Genomic DNA, 23,965 nt, shown 5'->3' with positions numbered 1-23,965 from the left:
TATCTTGATTGTCAAGTGCTTACTCTACGCCTGCAGCGCTTCCTTCCAGGAGACTTAATTTTGTTGCTATGGTTCATCTTTTTCAGTACTAATTGCTGCGTTTGAGTACTCCTTACACAGTATTTGCTAAAACAGCATTCATGGAAAGATAGAGACAGCTTGCCAAAGTGTATTCGACAAGTCTACCATCATCGAGCAAGTCCCTGGGATCTCCCAATTTCATCCCACTTCTATGTAGTGTGGACTCCTGCCATCAGCTACGGCTGGAAGTCACCATGACAACGGTGTGATATAAAATGCATACGGACTGCATTATATGAATCCACATATGGAAAATATTTGCGCTGCAATATAAAGGGAATAGGTACCTAAAGAAGTTTTTTTCCCCCATGAGAAACTCAACTGAAACTGCAATTTATTCTGTATTTTAGTTGACGTGGATGTTTACCTTTCTGTAGGGTTCTTCATATACTTTATATACTGAGAGGCTATAAGAGGTGAGAGGCACTAGGCCTATTCCTCCAGCTCCTTTCCTTTGAGGGATGGGAAATAGTAACCACAGCTTTTAGGTTTTAAGCACAGGTTTTACCTTCTTAAGATTGAAGAGAAACCTACAGTTCCCCTCCTGCCCTTTTTATTACTTAATTCAATCTGCCAGACACTGCTACTGGGCACAGAGGCCAACTGGCATGGGACCACTTGTGTCCAGCCTCCTCCTCTCCCCATGGTACAGCAGCCGCTGGGAATGGGTCCCTGGGGCGCTTCAGCTCCCGAGCCCCGCACAGGAATTTCTGGGAGAGCCCGAGGTGGCCCCGGCCAAAAACCTGCCACTGAAAGAGGGCAGCGATGCAGGTCCGAGCGCCCAGTATTGCTGCCGGGCTCAGTTTAATTTACTAATCTAGTGTTTACCAGACTAGATGCTACACCAGATACAGTATAAGCCTTTTATGCAGCCATACAGACCCTTAAATGTTAGGTCTCCGATATCCACTTTAACATAAATAATTATTTGAATACGAAAATGACTCAAATTTTAAATCTGTGTTGCTTTTTTAGGGTAAAGGTAACATTTAAAGTTGAGGTATTTACATTATAACGCTGCAAAAAATCTGCTCAACCCTGCCAGCTTCCTTGAATGCATCTTAAAGTTTCTCATGTGCTGTGCAGAGAAGTAATGCGACATCTGTCCCTTTGCCTCCCTTCTGGGACCTTTCTCCACCGGTCCTGCTGGGGCCATGGTTGGTCTTTCAGAGCATCTCATTCCCAGCCATTGCAGCACCCACCGACCCTTCTTGACAGACCGCTCTGCATTTTTGAGTGCCTGCTGCTTTCAGTCACACATATCAGGAGTCAAAATACACAGTGAGACACGGACATCGAAATTAATACCAGGCTTGTTGTAAGGTCCAGAACACATCGTGATACAAGCCATCGTGTAAAGCATTTTGTGGTCTGATTTAATTTAATTTACCTTTGACACTCTATAAACCGATATAATGTCAATCCTGAGAAAAATCATCACCGAAAGTCTGGCTTGGCCCTTCAAAGCATCCCTTTTAAGATGCGAGTCCTTCCTCAGAGATTCGCTTCTGAGGATTAAACGACTCCTCCAAGATGTGTTTTACTTAGCCCTTACACAAGCCCAGCTTTTTTCCTGCGAGGAAAGGCCCTCACAGCAAAAAAAAAAATCCCACCTACCCATTTTGCTGTTTACTCTCCCCCTGGTTTTCTCTGAATCCTCGTCGCGGCCCCTCGGCTACATCCTGGGCGCCGTCGCCGGCAGAGGCGCTCGGGGCGGCATTGTGCGCGGCGGGCTGCCGTGGGACATTAACTGCAGGTTTAGCAGCGCTCGGCGCGGGCGACCGCTGCTCAGCATTAGGCTTGGCGTTAACATGCAGTCCGGGCGCAGCAAACGGGGCCGGGGCGGCAGCCGCAGGGGCCGGGGCCGGGGCCGCCGCCTGGGCCGGGGTGAAGGCGGAGGACGGTGATGGGATGGAGGTGACTTTGGAGGTGGTTACAGCTCCAAACGGCCTTGGTGTCTTATTGTAAGCCACGCTCGCCGTGGCAGTGACTTTGGGTGCAACAGCAGAGGCAATGGGCACAGGCTTAACTACTTCTGTAGGTTCTCCCTATGCGAGATGAAAAACAAAAAAGAAACACACAAAACCACGCCAAACACATGCACATTCCTCAGCAGATATTTTCGCTGCTCTCAGGGGAGATAATCCACCTAGCGTGAAACCAAGAAGCACAGAAGCAAGCTTTACCGAGACTGCAGCCACGAAATGTATGGAAAAAAAGCAGCCATGTGTTTTAGGAAAGGGAACGATCCAAGCATGCACAATCAATATGAAATCCTGTGATGCTAACTCCTCTCATCATATCCAAAACAGACACCCCACAAATCAAATCCGAGACAAACTGAAGAACCACTCTACTGCAAAACCTACCAGGTAACTCATGTGGAAAAAATTAGTGTTTTTTAATAAAAATTCCACCTCTCAAACCCAATTCCAGATATGCATGTTCCCCATACACAAACGGCATGTGTGTGTGTACACACACACTGTACATATTGATCTGTTGATACGGCCCTTACAAGCAGAACCAGAGCCCTGGAGCTCATTTATTAGAGGCCAGTGCTTCAGGACTCGGTGACCTTTTCCAGTTGCACTCCATCGATGTGCCCCAACGTCTTCATATATCTTTGTTAGATCAAAACACTAAAAAAAATGTTGGGGTTTTTTTTGTGTGGTTTTTTTTTTTTTTCCCCCCCCGGGAGCTATATTTTAACATGGTGTTCCCAAACTGTGGCCTTTCAAATCACGGTCAGCAGAACAGTAATATACTATACATTATTTATGTCCACTGGAAAGGATTTTCAAGTACAGGCCATTTGTAAGCATTTTCAGGTTTGCATACAGCCTTCTTATCAAAAAGGGGGCTTTGAAACTACTGCTTGAGAACATAACTTTAGAAGAATTCGAGAACAAAAAATTCCCCAGGGCTCTAAGGAAAGTGAGGGGAATTGTCCTCTGAAACTCAATATTTAGATAAGCTTCTTCCAAATACAAAGGAAGATTTCAGTGCCCATTAAAAAAACAAACAAACCAATCAACCCCGACCACCAAAACCCTATTACTGTTTCTCTCTTATGGATAGAGGGAAAACTTCAGCAGTATCTTTCTAAAAAAGTGTTCTGAGACTTGGAAGATAACATTTATTCACATTGTTTTTCTGGATAATGATTTGCCAGGTCTGTCAATTCTCTCTTTTTTTTTTTTTTGGGGGGGGGGGGGGGGGGGGGGCGGGGGGCGCGCAGGGGGGGAATCACTCAAAGATCCTGCAATACTCTTAATGTAACACATGGAAATCAAGCATATTATATTGAAAGGAAAGTTTGAATGACAGTGCTTATCAATAACAGGGTTTGACAGATGGGTAACAGTTAGTGCTACATGCTACATTTCTTGGTTGTGATGATGAACATACCTTTGGTACATGAACAAGATCGGGTTTTGGTACAGAAGCCACTCTGGAAGAGCAAAAACATACACATCATCATAAAAACAAGTTCTTTAATATTTAAGCATTTCCCTCTTCCAACTCACCACGTCCACCCACAGATAGATAAAATATTTCATTTTGTTTCCTCTAAAGGAAATAAGAAGCATTCAAGTTAAACCTACAACATCGTTGTCAATACAAGGAAAAGGCAAAAACAAACTGAATGAATTTATCCAGATACAACATTAGGAATTCTAGCACCTATCATCAAGTACTATTTTATTTATAAATTCATAATACCATATCACCAGTTAGGATACTTCAGCTCCAATTTACTTACTGTTTTCCATCTTTTCATAAGAAACTATGTCAAGTAACTCAAAACCTCTGGTCAGATAAACTGCATTTTAAACAGCTCATAATCTTTATTCAGGCTTAAAACAGAAAGCTTCCCTTTAGAACAGCAGGAACAACAAAAATCCTTCTGAAGGACTCAGCAAGTTAAATAATACAGAAACTTTTTGCACAGTCTTTGGTCTTCGAAGGTAAGATTAATGTCACTTGAACTCCACAGATGGCAAAAAAATTTCTTCCAGACGGGTGCATTGAAACTACTCTGGGATGGTGGGAAGAAAAGGAAGTATTGCAATGGAAAGGATGAAGATGAAGAATTGACAGATTTTGTTATATCTAAAGAGAACTGGCAACATGTTACAGGCAAAGGCATCTCACTTGGTTGTGGGGTTTTTTTTTCAGATTTGCGTATACTTATACACACACACAAAAAATTTTGGAAAAAAAAAAAAACCCACCAAAAAATCTGGCACACTAACATTTTGTCTGCAAATGTTGCTGCTAATACACTTGAGTCTTTTCATGCTGTTTCGGTAGAAAAGCGGCTTCCTGCCACATTTCAAAATATTTCTGGCCATATTTGGTAGTTGCTCAGAAAAGCTGGCACCCTTAATGATCCAAGAACCAGCAATCATACCCTGCCTGAAATCACACAATCCCGATTTCCGACGAATCTTCTAAATAGGGTTTTGAAGAACTGAACGTGGATTCTCATTCCCAAAAGATAATTTGCTGGGGAGGCAAAAAGGTTCGTGTAATTGGAGATCAGCTAATAGAGGCTACAATTTAAAACACCTCTATTGTATAAGCCAGCTTTTCTATTTCTACCAGGACAACACGGAGAGCTAGATTTGAATCAGGCACACTTGGTCCATTTAACAACTCCTTTCTTTTTTATTTTTCCTTTTCCCCCTCTTTTTTTCTTTTCCTTTTCTTTTTTTTTTCTTTTTTTTCTTTTTACCAATTACGTTCAAAATGTTTAGCCCTTCCCTCAATGCTATTTGGCCCTCAGGGCTCATCAGATTCCAGCAATAGCAATCCTGCTGCAGGTTCGGTAACTAACTTACGAAAAGAGAGATGCATATAATCCACACCCTATGTTGGCAGAAGAAAAAAAGAAAAGAATGAAACGATCATCTTCTGCACTTCACCATTTGTGCATCGCTGCTGACTCACATTACGTCCTCAGCAGCAGAGAGAGGGTTTTGTCTGCTCTGAGGAACAGGTCCGTTCTCCACTTTCTCACAGAGTGTGCAGCCTATGAGAAGACTGACCTCCAGCCCTCCAAAGCACTGGGGTGCATCATTAATCACTCCTAGTTGCAGAGTTGTCAATTTGCAGCAACAAAGGCAACAAGAAGGAAAAAAAATGCCAACACATATGGAAACTTTTCTTTCTTTTTTTAAGACCAGGGTTAGAAGGAAATATGCATCTCGCTCCGTATCTTAAGCATACGTTTTTTAGTAAAGTAACTTGGAATGTTTTGTGTATTTATTAAGCTGATCTAACAATAACAAATAGGAAGACATTCATTATTCAAGTCAACTACCATATTTCACGCTTGAGAAAAAAACTTCTCTTTGCTAATGCTGGACCTTGAAGTTTCAGTCTCATAAAAGGAACATGCTTAATTTTTTTGTTTGTTTTTACAAAATAATCAAATAATCAAATCTCATCAATGGATGAGATTGCTCTGCATTCATCAACACAGCATTGAGCAAAAACTATTTCAAACCACTATTTCCAGATGATCTGAAGACACACTCTTCAAAACTCATCTTCAAAAATATCACACAAAAAGAAGAAAAAGAAAAAAAGGGTGAAAAAAAGGCTTGATAACTGAAACGTTCCAAATGTTCTTTTAACATTGGAGTCAGACAGCACAACATTACTTTATTTCCCCCAAACATACTTGAAACAAGGACATAAATTTGTGTGTCCCAGACATACTTCAAACAGTTTAACTTGGCCTTGTTGACTTCAGACCATAATCAGCCTAAAATCTGTGATTTATCCCGTATCATGTAAAGAAAACGCTCACTCAGCAAACTTAGCCATCAAGATATGAATGTGAAAAATTCATGGTGGTTAGACAAGACAGTACAAAAGGAAATGCACACTTCAAGCTGAAAAGCAAAACATGTCCAACACACCACATTTAAGAAAATACTTCCTTCAGGGCTATTTCCCTTAGGATTTTGATAGATACCACCAAATTGCATAGCAAAAAAAAAATTAAACTGCAGAATCTCGTACATTTTCTCAGCTGTTAGCACTTCAGTTGCCACCTAGCAATTAAACACATTAGGATTTCATGCTGGTTTGGTCACATTGAATGTATGAATAACTGATGATAAAGGCTTTCAAAATGAGGTGACACACTTGCCCTATTACTACTTACTAGAAAAGCAGGATGGCTTGAAGCAGGGTATTTTCTGAATGATTTAAAACTAGCAGCTCAGTATAATAGTTTATGCAATATTTTCAGTAACATACAAACAAAGCAAAGACATAAAAGCTCAGTATAAATGCGTATTATAAACAACTCACAAGGAAGACCTTGGCAAAGAGTTACAGTTTCAAGCTTCATACGAATTATTATAGACAACAAAAATAGAAGCAGCAGCCATCACTTACTGACAGCCTAATACTGAAAATGAAAGTGCACAAAGTTTTTGCACAGGCTTCCACATCAAAGTCATTTATTCTTTCAGGAAAAAAAGTTATATTTAGCCTGTGTAAACAATTCATTTCGACCAAACATGATCAAATTTGCTCTCTAAACATACCACAAGCCGTTCCTCTCCGATGAATACTTTTGTGACATTTAATGCAATTCAAAACATTCCAACTTCCAGTGCAGCCTTATTAGGAAAATGAATTAGTCTGCTCTTCGCTGTGAGCAACGTGCCCAGCAAAAACTATTCATTCTTTAAATTCTCCTTTTATTCATTCACTTTCCAAGTATCTCACCCATAAAAAAACCCACAAGCAATATAACGGAATCTTTCCATAATTACTAATAACTGGAAAAAAAAATTATTAAAGCTAAAGCTACAGTATTTCACGCTTCTGCAATGAGTACAATTTGATACATCATCTCTAAAGACCGACCATTAACGAAAACACCATAATCTCAATAATTAGTGTTACGGAACTAAATTCAATGCAAAGCAGGATTTTTTGGCCAAGTCTCAGCTGTCCTGTGTGTACAACCACACAATGGAGGCCCAAATCCTCAGCCATTAAATCCCTAAAGCTTCACTGAACCTAAAATCCAAAACACATTTCAGATTTGTCTCTCCTCTGAGCTCCATTTCAAGTCCCACCATCCCCAGTCCTTCTGCCCCTTAGTGAAGGGACTGTATTATATTCATAACTTAAAAAGCAGATGCTGAACTCAATGGAAAAATCACAAGAAGGTAACTGTGCTTATGAGCCCCTCTATAAACAGGGGGAGCACGCAATACCAGTATGAATATAGGTACTGCGTTCGGGGTTTTTGTATCTCTATAACTTAAAGGATCGCTCATAAACTCTGGTGTGAGATACAACAAGAAGCTGCAAAACCTTCATTCCTGAAACTAAGTCAAGCCTGGAAGATTTTCCGCAAAATTGTATTTGTTGTTCTGAACTGAACCTTTCTAAGAGAAGGAATAAAGGAAGGAAGGAAGGAAGGAGGAAGGAATGAATGAAGGAAGGAATTTTTCACACTCATTTTCAAAACGAACTCCTTTCTCCTAGCTGATTAAACAGGACACAGGTTTTAGCAGCAGACACTACATCCCTGAAAAGCCACTGATCCTGCCAAAAACCTGATCTCTTAGCGGTTTTGCCACTGAAGTCTGCAGTTCTGTTCATTTGCTTCATTTTATTTCTAGAGAGCAGTCAGTTGACAGGGGAGAAAGCTAAATGCATTTGCTTTTCATAAATTAGCCAACTCATGCAAAAAGATGACAAGCACAAAACGTTTAACGTATATAACAAGCCATGACTTTCACTAGGGGTTATCCGAACAAAAACAAATGCAGATGTAATTTAAAGCACCGAAAAAAGAAAAATCCAAATATATTTCTTTTTTCCTTAGACCCAAGCCCTTTCTCTATCACAGACATAATTCATTTCTTACCAACCCTACTCTGGCTCACAACAACAGAAAAGCAAAAACATTCTAAAGCTTGTTTCTTGTTGCAACTTATACACCATCAGAAATGACTGCCTTACATGCACTAAAATAACATACAATTACATTTTCCACAGTTTTGTGGAAACATAGACACTGCCCTGGGCAACACCAGTCGGCAAATCAGCGCTTCAGCACTCTTGCCAGGACAAGCACCTGTGGCCTAGAGACTGCAAACCTCTGCACATCCCAATCCATGGCAAAGCAGAGCTAGCAAAATTACCACTAAGTACTACTCAGTGAGAACTGGAATCTGTTGCAGTCATTGCAACTAGAAGATGACTTTTTTTTCTCCTTAAGAAACACGGCAATGTTTTCAAATCTATACTCTGGTCATTGTGCTTGCTAACATACCAACAGATGGCTGTCAACAACATTTTATTTCTTAAGTCATTCTCTTTGTGCTAGTTTATTATGCTAGTTTTCATTTAGTTGAACATACCAAATTATGACAAATTTGGGAAAGTTAATTACAATCAAACAATGCAGACTTCAGTGCCAACCACCTGCTTAAGACAGCAAATGGTAACTTCAAACCAGAGAGAAGATGGGATGCGTAATAGCATTTCAGATACCATACATCTCCAGGAGTCTTAGTATGAACACCTCATTCTGCAAACTAATTCTTACATTAAAAATGCATTATTTCTCCTCTTGTCCTAAAAATACAGGCTGTAAACTCGTGATAATTCAGACATTAAAATGCAAAGAGCATGAGACACAGTTGTCTCAGCATTAACAAAATATTGAAAAGAGTTTCTGTGGATGCTCCATTTGTATCTGAAATGACAGAAAAGGATCTCTTCAGTCAAATGGGCTATTTTTAAACAGCTTGTATTTTTTGGGCTTCATGCCCTTTGATGAGGTATATTTAATGGAGTTTGCTGAGAATATCAGTATTTATTTCTTGCCAGAATAGTACCTGGAGATAATACTTCACACCTTACTTCATTATATTTAGCCTGGGAATATTAGCTCGTGACTCACTCTCAACAGATTCTACATTTTCAGTAAGTTTAAAGGGGGAGAATTAATATAATGTGCATGTCAGCATTTTACATTTGGTATACGCTGCACAATACCTTTACATCCTGACATTGTGCACTCTCCCAGCACACTAGATTACGATGAAGCACTAGGTCAGGTAAAAGCAAGAAAAACTATGTTCTGCCTATTTGACAGTTGGCTAAATCAAACGCAGGTCCCCCCTCTTAAATTTAAATAAGGTTTGGGATTTCATCATTATGTGTTAAAATAAACAGTGCTGACATTTTAGGAGAGAAACAAGCTGCCCTCTGCTTTGGTATTCCTACCCACAAAGGATTAGTTGTTTTCAAGACCTCCCAAAGGCAACCACTGCTTATAGTCTCATTCCTGTGGTCTGTGGCAGCCCTACCGAATGCATTTGTAAAGAGAGTTTAAGTGCAGGCAGATAATATTTTATTCTATTAAAGCAAAACCAAAAACCAAACAAAAAGCTAAGGAAAAAAATACTGTGGAATTTCTCTCACTTACCTTCTGACTGCCAGAGACTTTTATAAACATGCTTCTCGCTCCCGTGAAGGCAGAAGTTTTAGGAACCTGAGGAGCCCATGCATACGGCCATCAGTGGACTAGGGGGCACGTCTGTCCGTACCTGCCCGTGACTCCCCTGGTCAGAGCCCAAACAGGTAAAGCACCCCAGTACCAAGTATGGCCGGTGCCTTACAATCCTGTATGGCAGATCACTGCCAGTTGTCCTAGAAAAGTTATAGAGCAGCCTATATAAAAGTGGCAGCTCAGCATGTCTAAATGATCGAGTTCAGCCGGCAGGAATCCTATCTTGCCACTGCTTGGCTACTCACAAGTGATAGGAAAACTAGTGTCTTGTATATAAGACCTACCTTCAGTGATGGTGGTCATTTCTGTCAGTTATGCCTTGTTATAAACTGTATTTTTTCTTTCCTTTAAGCTTTCCTAAAGCTGTCTTGCCAAGTAACACTATCTACATAACAGTTAAGTGTAAATAACAAAACAAAACAACTATACCCGGGCTTTTAATAAAGTGGAATTTATATATTTGGTTTTCTTTAGAAGTGCTTATTAGATACTAATTCTACCACAGCAAGCTACCTTTTAAAAATAGCCAGCTTAATGAAAAGCACAGGTCTAAATGACTCGCAGACCTAGTCAGACCTCCAAAGCCCTCAAAAAAAATGCTCAGCTTCATGCTGACTTCAGTCTATCATCAAATCCAGGTTATAATTTAGGAGATTCAACACTAAACACTAAATTATTTTTTCCAGTGCTTTCCGCAATATGGTGACTAATGTTTAAATTACCTCCTTTGTCCAAAACACAGCCCAAATAAGCTTAAAAGTGCAGTCATATCTATTTTAACTGGAAATTAATGACAAAGCTCCCCAATCCCCAACATATCCTTATTTGGGACTTTCCCTCCCCCCCCCTTAAGTACATGCTTGGGAATGAGCATTTATATAATTTTTTTTTCCTCTCAAATGAAGAATCTGGCAATTTAGAGAGCCATTAGATTATTATATTTTACTTCTTATGGGAGCTAAGCACATCTCTCCTCTACAGAGCAGCTCACCCATCCATGGCTTCAAGAAAAACTGAGAGAAATGTAGTAGAAGCACAGTTAACCAAATGGGATGGAAACTCTGTTTCCAAGGTGTTGGGCAGCTGTAAGAAAGAAGAGCCATGTCTTTCACTAGGTCACCAGCATGAGAAGCAGTGTCACCCACCCAGACCCCAGAAGCCCTGCCCAAAGATTTTGGCATCTTTGGCCAAATCCCAGTGGCTCCCTCACTACTCCCGCTTCTTATCGACTTACGATGATACAGGAACAATATGAGCAACTTAAAACTACAACTTCTGAATTTCCATCTGCCCTGTTTGGAGCTGTACATCATCTCAACCGCACGGACATGCGGAGAGCCTGCCGCAACTGTGCGGCTGTCAGGAAAATCGCTGAGCCTGGGGCTGGTCCAGAAAAGCTAGGGACATGGCAGAAACAATAAAGATACACGAGGCTAAATATATTAACAAGGATGAACTCTGTTGCTTTTAATAGGATACGCTATGGTTTTAATTCTTTCCAATTAAGGTCAGGAATACCATTAAGCATTTGTCTGACTCCTGAGCACGACCCACCACCAAACCAGCAAATTTTCTTTCCCATCCAGCCCCTCAAACATCTCTTTCCTCCCTCCTACGCCACCCCAGCAGTGAGAGATAAGCATCGACCCTCGAGGTGCACAAGCCCAGGGCCTGGCTGGCAAGCTGCCGCAAGGACTACCTTGCGCCTTTGCACCACAGGGACATTGCAGCCAGCCCGTATCTGCACCAGTCTTCATTGCAGCAAGTGCGTTTAGAGGGGCTCCCCCAGCCCGTCCCCAAGGGGGACATCACCACAGGTAGTAGTGGCTGTGGACAGCAGAGCTGAAGCACTATAAACCACATTACAGAATTATTACAGGATCAATTTAATGAACATGCACTTCCCTGAAGAAGTTAACTTCTCCACTACAGGTCCTCGCCTTTGTTGCCTTTTATCATTTCCGTGTATTGTTTATATGTTTATATATTCAAGGTCACTGGCTTAGCACCACGTATTGCAGGTCTAACGTGTTGAGAAAAGCTATTTATGTCTCGACACGCCTGTCTAACATAGCTTTAGATATCTAAAAACTTTTATTTGAAATAAGTATTGTATCCAGAAGACCTCAAGCTAGCCTGGCCAACAGGTTTCACCACACCTTTAAGGGAAAGGGAAGTCAAAGAGCAACTGCCAGAGTACGAGCTGTAGCTGGAAATTATTTTGTTTACTTCAAGAGCTAGGCAAGAAAGATCGAAAAGCAGCAGTGATCTCAAATAGTTAATTCCTGTAGTCAATAAAGTGGACAAGGAACCAATTATACTGGAAACTCTAACACTGATTAAGTAAAGGTGCATAAAACAGAGTGCTGTAATTCTTCTGTTGCTCGCAACAACTGTGAAAGAAGAGGAAAAATTAGTAATCCCATCTGACTCCGACTGATCCAGCTAACTAAAGACTTCTCTCTTCCCACAGTCTAGCTTTAGAAAAGATAGCTTTTACCCTTCTCGGCTCAAAATACTTAGGGGATAACATTCACAGCACGCTCACAGCATAGAAAGCAATTAACTGATTTTGTGGGCAACTAATCACTGATGCAAAACAGATGCAAAACATCTGATGGTCACAAAACCTGTTGAGATTTTTCACAATGCTACAAACATTACTTCTGCTATGAGGCAAGACGAAAGAAAGTGAGCAACATTTGACAGGCACAATATGTGTTTTTATTACCTCACGGGGTTTTGTGGTTCTGTGCCACAGACATGACTTTCTACTGACAATACCCTGGAATTTTTCAAAGGCAGTAATTTTTCAAACACTGGGCAGAAAAAAGCCCCCAAAACAGTGCAGCTGTGGAATTCAGCTATTAATAGACACTTGACTGCAGCTACCACTTACCTTTCTATTAGGTGGTGTAACAGATATATATCTAGTTAAACTTGCAGCAGTGGCTCTCAACTTGTATTTATCTTTGTTCCAGACCTCTAGAAAATCCTGTCTACCCGAAAACCTGCATGCTTTTCCCAGCATTACCAAAAATCCTATCTTTCTTATGCTGTTACACTTTCATGATACTACCGCTATCTTTCAGGAAGACATTTATTTTCCAAACAGCTAATCATTAATTTATTCTCATTCCACTCTTTACTAGAGGAAGGTAGGAAGAGCCCCATTGATGAGTCAGGACACTGCAATTTTGATTCTCAACAGCTGAGAGATGATCTTGCATGGCAGAGGACAGGTTTTATTTAAACAGTGTCTCATTTTTTCCTGTGGGCTGATGCTTAGGAACAGTTTATCTAACAACACTGTTCACATATTTACCTTGGTTTTTTTTTCTATTCTTTACATCCCACATTCACAGAGGTGCAGAAGTTACTATCTGAAACAGAGAAACTAAACATTTACCTGCATAAGTACTTAACACACACTATTTAGCCAGTTCAAGCTAATTTGAACTATTTTCAGCATATGAAGGGCACAGCCCATTTTTAAACCGTGTAAGCTTCTTTTAATCCATTCAGAGACAACCATCCCTTGACAGACCATCACATACCCTTTTATAATTAAAGAATGCCTGCAAGTTAGCATCATGAACTGTGCATGTCGGAGAGATGTGTTTTTCAAAGGAAAGCAACAGGTGTGGGGCATATTCTGTATTTGAAAAACAAAAGTGTAAATGGAGACAAGTAACATCACTTGTGGCACCCAGACAATGAGATAATGAGTGTTTATGAAGGAAAAAATGACACAGATTACACAGATGACACAGATTACCGTGGACTGAGGTAGGATGGACTTGGGAGTCATTGGGTCAAGTAAGCTGCCTGTACAGTATCAGATTTGGAGCCATAGGGAACCCATAGTAGAGAAAACACAGTGAAAATTATTCTTTTCCCAGTTTAACATTGGGATAACAGGAACAAGATTAAGTCAATTTTCAAAAAAAGATTTGAAATAAATGCCATCAAGCATGTCATACAATCCAGATAATACATCAAATACAAACCCCCACATTTTCTGAAAAAGGAGACAAAATTTTCACTCCCAAATATATTCACATACTATTCAAATTCACAGGTAAGAAAAGTCATATTCTAAGAAATGTTTCAACTTTCCAAAATGCAAGCTTTTCCATTTATCTAGTCTTGGCCAGGAGCGCAGGAAGCACCACTGCTCACGCATGACTGCCGAGCGACTGCCAAATCCCAAGGCTACTTCAGGTTCTGGGAAGTAAACCAACAGTGCTTTAGAAACTTTTTGATCCGAAAACTTTTGGACCTGGGTCAAATGGCTATTATTCAAGCTCGCCGTCTTTCTGGCAGTCTCATTAAACTATTGAATTCAATGGACATTTGACTTAACACTAGCATTGGAGACTCAAAAGCAGCAGCAAGAAAGTTTTGCCTAATGTTTGCAAAGAGTCATCATTTTCTTGACTTTCTGATATCTTCCTACTAACTCTTTTCTTTATGTAACTAATATAGGGAAGAAAAAAAAATATTGATCAGTGTCCCAAAGCACTACAAACAGTACAGTCATGTCAGCCGCCAGAAGTTTTAATCAGGCTGTTTGTAAATTGGTAACACAGTCAGGATCAGATCTGTGCTGCTGTATTGCTTAGGAAATTACAGTGCACACGAAGCACATCAGACTTCCAAAGTGAAGCTCCTCACACAGAAGCGCAGGCTTCCGCTATATTTCATCTTTGAGACCACCTCGACAGCTTTGCTCTTGGTCTCCTTTGTATGACATAGCTTTCTGCAGTTGAATCAGAGGCTGCTGAAGGCTTCCTCTAATAAAAACCCCAAGGGAAAAACAAGAGATAGACAGCATGACGACAACGACGATGACAAGACTGGTTTCCATCATGGTGAAAGAATTTCTTCAACTTTATGTTACAGTCCTCAAACACTCACTGGCGCAAAACATGCCTCAGCAACAGGCACAGAATAACATTAGCTGTTACTACCAATAATTTTTATAGCTACGCACTGGCATGCTAGAAGAGGCTAGAGCACCCCCAGGATTCTTGTCTCCATTTTGCTACTGGTTTGATGGGGCATAATGATTAAGCCACCTTCAATTTTCTCATCTTTATCTTTAATTAATCATCCTATATTTAATGCTTTTAAATTAAGGTAAAAAGTACAAACCAAATAGCTCTGGCTATATAAATAAATGTAAAATGAAGCAATTTGTAGGAAACAAAATTTTTGTAGGAAACAAAAACACAAAGAAAGTGACCAGTTAAACTACCTCTATTGTCTCAGTCATATGACAAATTTGGTGTGCTTTATGCAGGGAGTTACACTATGTATTTCTTAACAAAAATATGCTACCCAAGAAACTAAAAAGATTTTGGCAATAAAGAGCTGACGCCTCTCAACCTCAGGTTCAATGGCTTGGGAAGGCGATCTTCGAGTGGTTCATACCCCATAAAATCCTGTCCAGTTGCTGGATTAAGTTGCTGGTACATACAACTTGAAGGGTCTCTTTTTGAAGTGAATCAAACGTCGTGACTTTTTCAGACTGCCCATACAGGCCAGGCTTGCTCTAACTCAATGACTATAGCTGGCATAAAAACAGCAGGCAAAATTTTAGAAGTAATTTATTACCCGCTAAGAGAGGAGTAACTCTTCTGAGAAAAGAAAAAAATAATAGTTCTTCCATATCTAAACTTATCATTACCTCTTTTAACAAATGCCTCGCAGAGCCTAGATTACTGGCTCCATGGAAAAGGGCCAGAGAGCCATCCAAACACATGGAGACAGACAGCTTATGTTGACACATCCGACTGCCCTGCCCTTCAATATTCTCGCCTCCTCCCTTGTAAACTGGCTCAAGATTTGGCCAGGCATTTTTTCCCCTTCAGAGTAATGAGCAGCCAAACGCAATATACAAAGAACAGCAATCAAGCTGAAATAGAGGATTATGTATATGTCTGTAGCAGCATTGTGTATTTTGCAAATACAGCTAAAGCCTGCGAGGAGGTAGCACTGCAACGTATTAAACACCGTACACACAAGCAGTATATATCTTTGTTACAGCGATACTTGTTTTCAGACACCAAAGCAAAGATCCTCAGGGCAGGATACTGTTTGTTTGCTGTGCGAGAATGGGGTTGGATTATTTTTTTAAATGTCTGTGAGTCTGCTTATACCTTTCACTCCCTTGATACAATATAATCAACAACTGATTTCCTCAAATGAATGTATCCCAAATTATTCTCTGTATCCTCAAAAAAAGCATACAGATATACCCATGAGTAATATTTGGACCAGGCAAATACATGTATTGTGGGGCATGGAGGAGTTTTAACAGCTGCATTGTTCTAATGCAGCTGTTCACAATTACTGGCATGCGTTGTGAGGCACTTCTGATTACTGCGTGTTTAATCTATATATAAATGCATTATTTTGCTACTCAAAAATTTGGCGTTTAGATGGTGTCTGCAAGGCTTCAAAACTGTAGTCTATCTGTGATGCCCCAGCTGGCTATTTCAAAGTGTGCCAACAGAATTAAAATGTCACTAAAGATCATACCATTCTCTGAGGTATCTGTGTTATTTTAAGAAGTGAAGATAAACTGTGGCCAACTTCACATTGTTTCCTTAAATCTTTCTCTCAATAACTATGGACACTGCTTAAAATAAATGTGCAAGGTCAATGGCACCACAATTTACATGCTAGCTAACGAGCCCTTGAAATTTCAAAAAGATATTGGTTGGGTTGCACAGGTCAAACTAGAAATGAGTAGAAAAGTTTCACCAGAGGTTGTGCATGGCAAATCACCACCAGTCATACAGGAGAACCTACAAATTCTTTCAAAGGCATTAGCAAGAAAATCTGCTATTTGAGAGTGGAGTTGGGGGAATATTTAAATTATTTACGTGAAATACAAGAACTCTGAAAGCATTGGCTCACTGACTGCAGAAAATATTCATTACAAACAGTTGCACGCTAATTCGATCCTGCAAATTATTGTTACATGGAAGTTGTTTTAGTAAAAGATACTGTCTTGGTAAGCCATGGTGAGGAGTGCAACTCCATAGTCTACTATGGCATAGTAGACTAGAAGGCATTTTTTCAGGGGAGAAAAGTCATGGGCCTCAGCTGCTTCCTACAACAGCTTTTAGGCATGCATTTAACTTGGAGCTGGGAAATACATGATGTCTCCGCACTGTAAATTGCTCTTCTTGGGCGATCTCTTTGGACAAAGATGAAAAGCTCAAGTGTCCAGACATCTTTTCTCAAAAACGCATTTATGTTAACCAGACGAGGGACCAATATTATTTTTCTTGGGCCAACTGCTATCTCCAAGAGGAAACATCCACAAACAAGGAGAAAAATACTTCACTGACCTGTGGAAGGCTTAAGATTTCTGCAGTCTCATGTGAAAATGAGAAATCATTTCTTCACAGTCCTGAAAAATATTCCGTGTAGTTAAACAAAGCTTGGGTCAGGTACCATGGTTTGGAAACCAACAAAGTAGTGCTGGCCACCTTCTAGTCTCCATACACGACATCCCATGATCATTTTCACTCCAGCAGTGTCCAGTTGCAGTAGCCACATGCACAAAGCCTGATTTTTGGAGAGTTCTCACCAGGGGTGATCCTTGCCTGCCCAGGCCTCTCCTGCAGGCTTGACCAGCCCCAGAGGTGCAAAGAGTTTGAAATGATTGCGACCACAAGAGCTCCCTACTCCTGCACTGAAACAGTTCCACATCTACCATCACAGAAATCCAATCATCTTTTGGGTCCTGCCCATTTCTACCAGTTTTTCTTTTTGCCTCCCTGCCCGATCATTAGCAATCTACAGTGACCTAAAGCAGGGAATAGTATTAGACTATTAATAGCATATACTGTACCTTCTTTTCCACGTTTCTACCTAAAATGTCTGACAGATCCTCTTTAGGAAGAGCAATTTAAAAACCAACCAAACAAAAAACCACACAAAAAAAACCAAACCACCAAAAAACCCCACTCAGATTGATGACAGACAAAAAAGGAAAAATGCTGAAAATGTCACGAGGTAACATAACGATTTGGTGACTCATCATGAGAGGAGTCTTCCATGGTGTTTAAAAAAAACACAAAACCAAACAGCAGGAGCATGGTGCATCATGAGAAGGATCAGATGAATTCTTAGCATTTTTTAAGAATAAAATCATTTGGGTGAATTATACAATGAAAAGGGTAATGAAGAGTAAATATCTGATGTTTGCAATTACTCCAGCTCACCCCCATACTTCCTTTTGGCCTCACCCACAGCATGCAGCTATTCGTGATATCTCATCTTAACAAGGAGACATTCTCTAGCGCTAATGTATTGGGGAAAAAAGGGAAAAAAACCAAAGTCAGCCAAGAGAAATATCCATGATCAAAATTAAAGGTGTAGCTTTAAAATAAAAATTTGCCATAAAATTATATCCTCAGACAAAGCCACATAGCAAGCTACAACCTTCTCCATTTCTCTTTTGCAAAGAAAGAAAAGGAAAACAAAAGGAATAGTTTCACAGTGTCCTTTAGTCAGATCTTGATCAAAGATGTGCTGTGTCTGCTAATTACTGGCTTATGGCAGAAACAGTTCAGGTCCAGCCTTGCAAGGTATTATGTTTCTCCAGGAAGGCTGCTAAATGCCATAGGCTCCACTACCTTTAACAGCAGATGAAGTCCTTCTCATTAAACAAAGAACCCTTTTTTCTCCACATCAAGAGAAATTAAAAACTTTATAACTGTATTTTATTCCAAAATGCATTTGTTATTTCTAGTGTAAAAATAAACACACACATATAATTTAGGAATCCATCCTCCCTACCAAGATAAGTCTACCAGATTACACCACCTTATGATTACATGAAACGTAGTTCTGATTTCTCCAACCTTCCTCCCCTCCCCCCTTTGAAATGATCAACAATAACATTGAATTGATATATTATTAATTCTAGCACTGGCATGCTACCCCCGCTCACCTCTATGCATTCTGCATAACAGAATCTGTAAGCGGTATTTGTTCTTTATTTGCAACAACTACACTGAGTGTCACTAAAATAATTAACAGCTAATGTAAGTAAGGATTATTTGTTTTTGTTAAAAAAAAAAAAAGGGGACCCATAGATTTTATTCATTAGTTTAAAATGTTAGTTCTGAAATTTACCTGGATCCTAAAAATAACCCAACCCTAACAGCTTTTCACAGAGGTGGCTAGGAAGTGCAGGAAGCAATTTTCACTTACATGAGACATCTAATTCTCTTCTCCCCAGTCCCATTTCCTGTCAAAATATCTTCTATATGATAACTGAGATTTAATATTGATTTTTGTCTGATTTTTTTTTTAAATGACAGTATTGTTTACCTGAGTTGTGCTGAAACTTGATTTTGTGCCAACTTCCATGTAGGCCCAAGACATCTGGTTCACAGCACTGTGCCACCTTAGTCTAGCAGCCCTGCCACAAGAACTTCAGTCTGCCCTTGCTCCAACTCGCTCAAATTGCACCAGGAGCTTTCTGCTTCAGGAAAGCTCCCTTCAGCCAAGTGGAATAGATAAAAAAATCCCACAACCATACTCTCTTTATAACTTAGTTATTCAGCGTTGCTCCTTTGTAGGCAGCTCCAAGAGATGCAACACAAAAACATTAGTCCCAGCATTCACTTAACTATCACATTAATGGGGTGGTCTCTTACGGGTTAACAAGACTTTGTGGAAAATGACTGACTTGTCGAGCCATCACCTTCCTTCCAAAACTTGGAAAGGAGATAACTGGCAACTCTTTTGGCCAAGGGACTCCAAGATCGCTATCGACAGCAGGCACACTTATAAATTTCACTACTTGAGAGGCCTTGAATGGAAAATATTACACATTTTTGTACTTGCAAAAACTGTTATACATTATACTTAGCACAGTACGTGTATTTTAGTGACTCCATGTGTCACTGAAACTTATAGTCTGCTCATGTGGAGTGGCTTTGTATGTAAAGGAAAAATAATCTGTTAGTAATCGAGAAGTATTAGTTATCTCTGAAGTCACTGTGCTCATTAAAACTTTGGCTTCCTAAACTCTGTAATATATTTTAAGAATGTATTCTACATTCCATTTTTCGCATAGAAGCTTAGTAGTTAGAAAGGATACTATATGGTCAATAGACTAACTACCCTGGGTTTGGTCATTTTCCCTCCAAAAAACATGAAGTGAGCATTAAAAGTCCCCTCTGCCGAAGCTCACGTTATTTCCATAATTCATTCCCTTCTGCCAAGATGTTCTCACTTGTACAGCAGCCATCAGTCATAACTTAAATGCGAACAACAGACTAGGCAAAAAAGCAAGCCCCCCAAAACAACTGCCAGTCAGAAAACCCATTTAATTGCCTGGTGAAGACTTTATTCCAAACAGAAAGCAACATCAAACACCAGCTTTGAAACAGTCTCACCTGCTGACATAAATTCTCTATGAAGTTTGTACGTCTCTCAGACAATGGCTTATAGCCTCTCAAATTTCACCATTTTTATTTTGGAAGATTTCATGCTCAGCCACACCCACATAAAACTAACGTCGAAAACCTTCAGGGTTTTTTTGTTTGTTTTTTTTTTTAGTAATGTTTTAATTGTAAGAATTAGAAATGTTAGGAAATTAAAGCTTGCCAAAACTGTGGAGAAAAATACTCAGCAGACACTATAAACTTAAGAGCTGTAAGGCGTTAAAAGGAATATTGAAAATCCCCCAAAATGAAAGCATATAAATCTGTTGTGAATTTAAGCATAACAGAGATTGAAATAATTTGCAAATTTCCTTTTAACAGACAGACTCCCTCCGGTCAGCTTACACAGTCCACAAGAATGCTAGGAAAAAGCTAAAGCTTAAACTTGCGCCAATGTTTTACAAAGTATGCACCAAACACTATGTTAGCATCATGTTCAATTAAACCTAAACTGAGAAAATAAACAAGAATAAGAATCATTTACTCAGTTCATAAGTGTAGTAGATGTCATTAATTTAAAAAAAAAAAAAAAAAATCCAAGTTCAGTTCTGGTTCAAGCAGGCACAACTCCTCCACTGTAGCTACGTGAGTCCTGTTTCGAGCATCTAAGGCAAGTGAGCAAACCTGTCCAAATTTTTCAGTGGGCAAATTACTACCCAAAGCATTCTTGAAATATCTGCAATAACTTTTTTTTTCCTTTCATCCCTATACAATTATTGCTAGTATTTTTGGTTTTCAACTTTCGTGGATCAGAAGCAAAGGCAACTTTTTGTCATCTTGTATTTTGGCAGAAGACAAGACAGTCATTCAATGATATGAACCAACTCCAACATCTCTGTGCTGAGGATGTGCCAGACCATTTTCACTGTTTTTCCCCCATGTTTGCTATTTCTCTTTTCATTCTTCCTCTAAGAGTTACACTATCTTTCCTTAAAAGCCTCCTCATTCTTTGAAACGTAATACTCTCCCTGACAATTGTTTTCATCCTGCTCTGCCCTTTTTGCTCTCATCTTTATATCCAGGTGCCCGCATTCCCACTTCTCAGAGCTCCCTGAAATTGGCAGCATCAAACACTTCCCTTGTATTGATTATTTGCTTCGGGGTTGAGGAGAGCAAGGATCTGACATCTCCAGCAGCAGCCGGTGGTGTCAGGTCATGCGCAAGACAGAGGAGGATTGTGGAGCAAACACAAAACAAAAGCAGCAGGTTAAAAGGGCAGTTCAAAACCTTTATAAAGTTGAGGTAGGGTCTCTCAAACCTCCTTACTCATCACAGGAAGGAAGGGAAATTTTTCCTTCCAAGCACTTTTTGGGCAGAGGTTCAAACACAGAAGGGCTCCACCAGAAGTGCCACAAGGTCAGGAGGAAAGCATGTCCTCTGGGGCTCTGCCCAGCTGGGAACCAAAGTCTTTTCAAGACCAGAAATTGCTGCAGCTCCATGAGTGAAAGAATGTGCATACGAGCAACAGCAAAGACAAAGTGCATTTTTTTTTCCTGGTGGGAATAAGGATTCAGCTGTGACTAATCTGCGTCAAGTGAATCCTTGATACTTCCTAGCTCAGGTCTCGAACCACAAAGTTGACAAAGGCTCAGATCTTGTGCAGACCCTGCCAAAAGTGGAAAAGGTGCACAGAAGTGGGTAAAGAAAATTGACAGTTTTTTCCTGCTTAACTCACCATGCATTAGGTGAAAGTGGGGATACGCTGCGTACAAAGCTGAAGGAAAGTGCAATTAAAAAAAAAAAAAATCAGTGAGAAAATACCTTCCATCTGCACAAAGCACAAACACCTTGATGTTGTCAGCCTGTCTGGGACAAGAGTCATGTTGATAGATGAAACAACGCCCATAAGACCCCAATTTAATTATTAGTTACAAGTGTTTATGATAATCAAACCTACATCTCTTGTGTAAGCATCCAGGTTTTCACCACACAGGGGTTACAAAGGCATGGTTTACTTCTCACCCTCCCTGCCCCCGGCTGAATCATTAGATACCAGCCACAACGGGTGTGGATACCAGACTAACAGGTTCACCGATCCAATACACTCCTCCAAGAGAAAGCCATCCCTACAGTTTTTCAATTCTCTTATTATCTTTCAGGCTTAGTGTTCAGACCAGAACACGTCCACTGAAATAGATCCTATTCAGTGTCAGGCCAAAACACGTCCCATTGGAAAATGTGAGGCGGTGGTGGGGATGTAAAAATCAATGTATACACAGCTCTTTGTTATTCAACCACCAGGCAAGGATGGATTTTACTTCTAATATTGAACTAACAGCAGCATTAAAAGATGAAACTCTCAGCTCTATTTTACAGGGCAATGAAACTCTACAGCGTTTTGCACCAGAGCATCCGAGAGTGCACCTTTCTTCTCATTTTATTTTGTTGTAGGAGAGGTCTCTTCGGGAAGTGAAACCTGTGTGCACTCCAAAACCTAAATATTATTTAACAGTTCAAAGCAGATTTACGTCATCACCAAAATGTAGAAATAAGTACAACAATCAATATTTGCCTACGGGATCTTAACAACAAGAAAATATTTGGAGGGAGAACACAGACACTTTTGTTCACAAGGAACTAAACACAAATGACCGGTAATAGTAATCTCTGATTCAATGGTCATCATGATATTTTATTTTTCTTAGTATCTTCTATTGAAGTCCTCAGAGCCTCAGCAGCTATCAAGATCAGATTTGACTGTGTGGATGGTAAATAAATGTTATCTACATAAGAAAATGAGGAAACTTCTAGTTTTAGGAAATAAAACATGAAAGCCAAACCAAGTCTGCTGCAAATCCAGAAATGGAACTAGAAATCATGAATCTAAAACCTATGCTTAACCACTGAATCAGTTCTGACAAATAAAATAACACATGAAATATCAAGATCACTAATGGAAAACACTTTGCAAGTAATATAGCATCTTAAAAAAAGCTGTAATTAGCTACCGCACACAGTAGGTATTATTATTAGAGAAACAAAAAACCATTTTGCTACATTATGCTGCAGTGCTTATGGAGTATCGGTGACTGTCACCGTGAATACCGTGGAAGTCCATTAGAAAACAAGGAAATGAAAGCCGGAATTGCATCAAAGGCCTCCTGGAGAATACTACTCCATGAAGATCACTATGAAACAAAATATAACACAATTCCAAGAATATCACCTTTCTGATGGCTTGCAGTAACTCATTAAAGAAAAAAAAAAAACCCTCTGAGGATTATTTATAAATGGGAGGAAAACAGTTACCAAAAGAGCTTCCTGAAACACAGCTATGAACCTTTTCCTCAGAATAACTAAAAAGCAGGACTTAACCAGGAAATCACACTATGAGCAAACAACATTGCTTGCCTATCAGCCATCAAAATCTGAAGTATTCAATGGCTCGATTTCTGCCTTTTTCTGAAAACAAAACAAAACCAAACCCAAAAACCAAGTCCCCTCCCTTCCCGCCCCCCCTCAAAAAAAAAATACCACCCCTACATGCCTTCTCCTCATCTGTGTGAGGAGAAGAGGTAAGGAAAAATAAAAATCGCACAGAGCGAACCTCTGTGGCCACTACAGGTCTTGAAAACGGTGGTGTAGCCCAAAGCACCTGGGATATAATGACTACAGAAAGGCTGATCTGGTACTGCACTGTCAGCTGAGAGTAAACACTTTCCCCTCATGTAGGAAGTTGGCACTTATACCTGTTAAATAGAAGCTTTATTGCACATCATGTAGATATCAATAGTGAGCAAAATTAACTCCTGTGGTTTTCAAGAGATTTTTTAGACTTCCATAATGAAGATTAGCTTAGTTTTTTGTTCCTGCATTCCTAAAATACATATATTTAATGTTTTGG

At 39.8% G+C, this 23,965-nt stretch overlaps 1 protein-coding gene across 1 annotated transcript in view; it reads right to left on the bottom strand.

Annotated features, from left to right (window-relative positions):
* The window catches only part of PDLIM5 (PDZ and LIM domain 5), a 132,641-nt gene that overhangs the window by 55,047 nt on the left and 53,629 nt on the right, over window positions 1-23,965 (bottom strand). Inside the window, 2 exon segments of the mRNA XM_075149586.1 lie at window positions 1,699-2,129; window positions 3,493-3,535. Of these exon segments, the coding sequence (XP_075005687.1) occupies window positions 1,699-2,129; window positions 3,493-3,535 (474 nt within the window).

This window comes from Calonectris borealis, chromosome 4 (genome assembly GCF_964195595.1).
Source record: "Calonectris borealis chromosome 4, bCalBor7.hap1.2, whole genome shotgun sequence".
NCBI classification, from domain to species: domain Eukaryota; kingdom Metazoa; phylum Chordata; class Aves; order Procellariiformes; family Procellariidae; genus Calonectris; species Calonectris borealis.
This window is presented reverse-complemented; position numbering and strand designations above follow the sequence as displayed.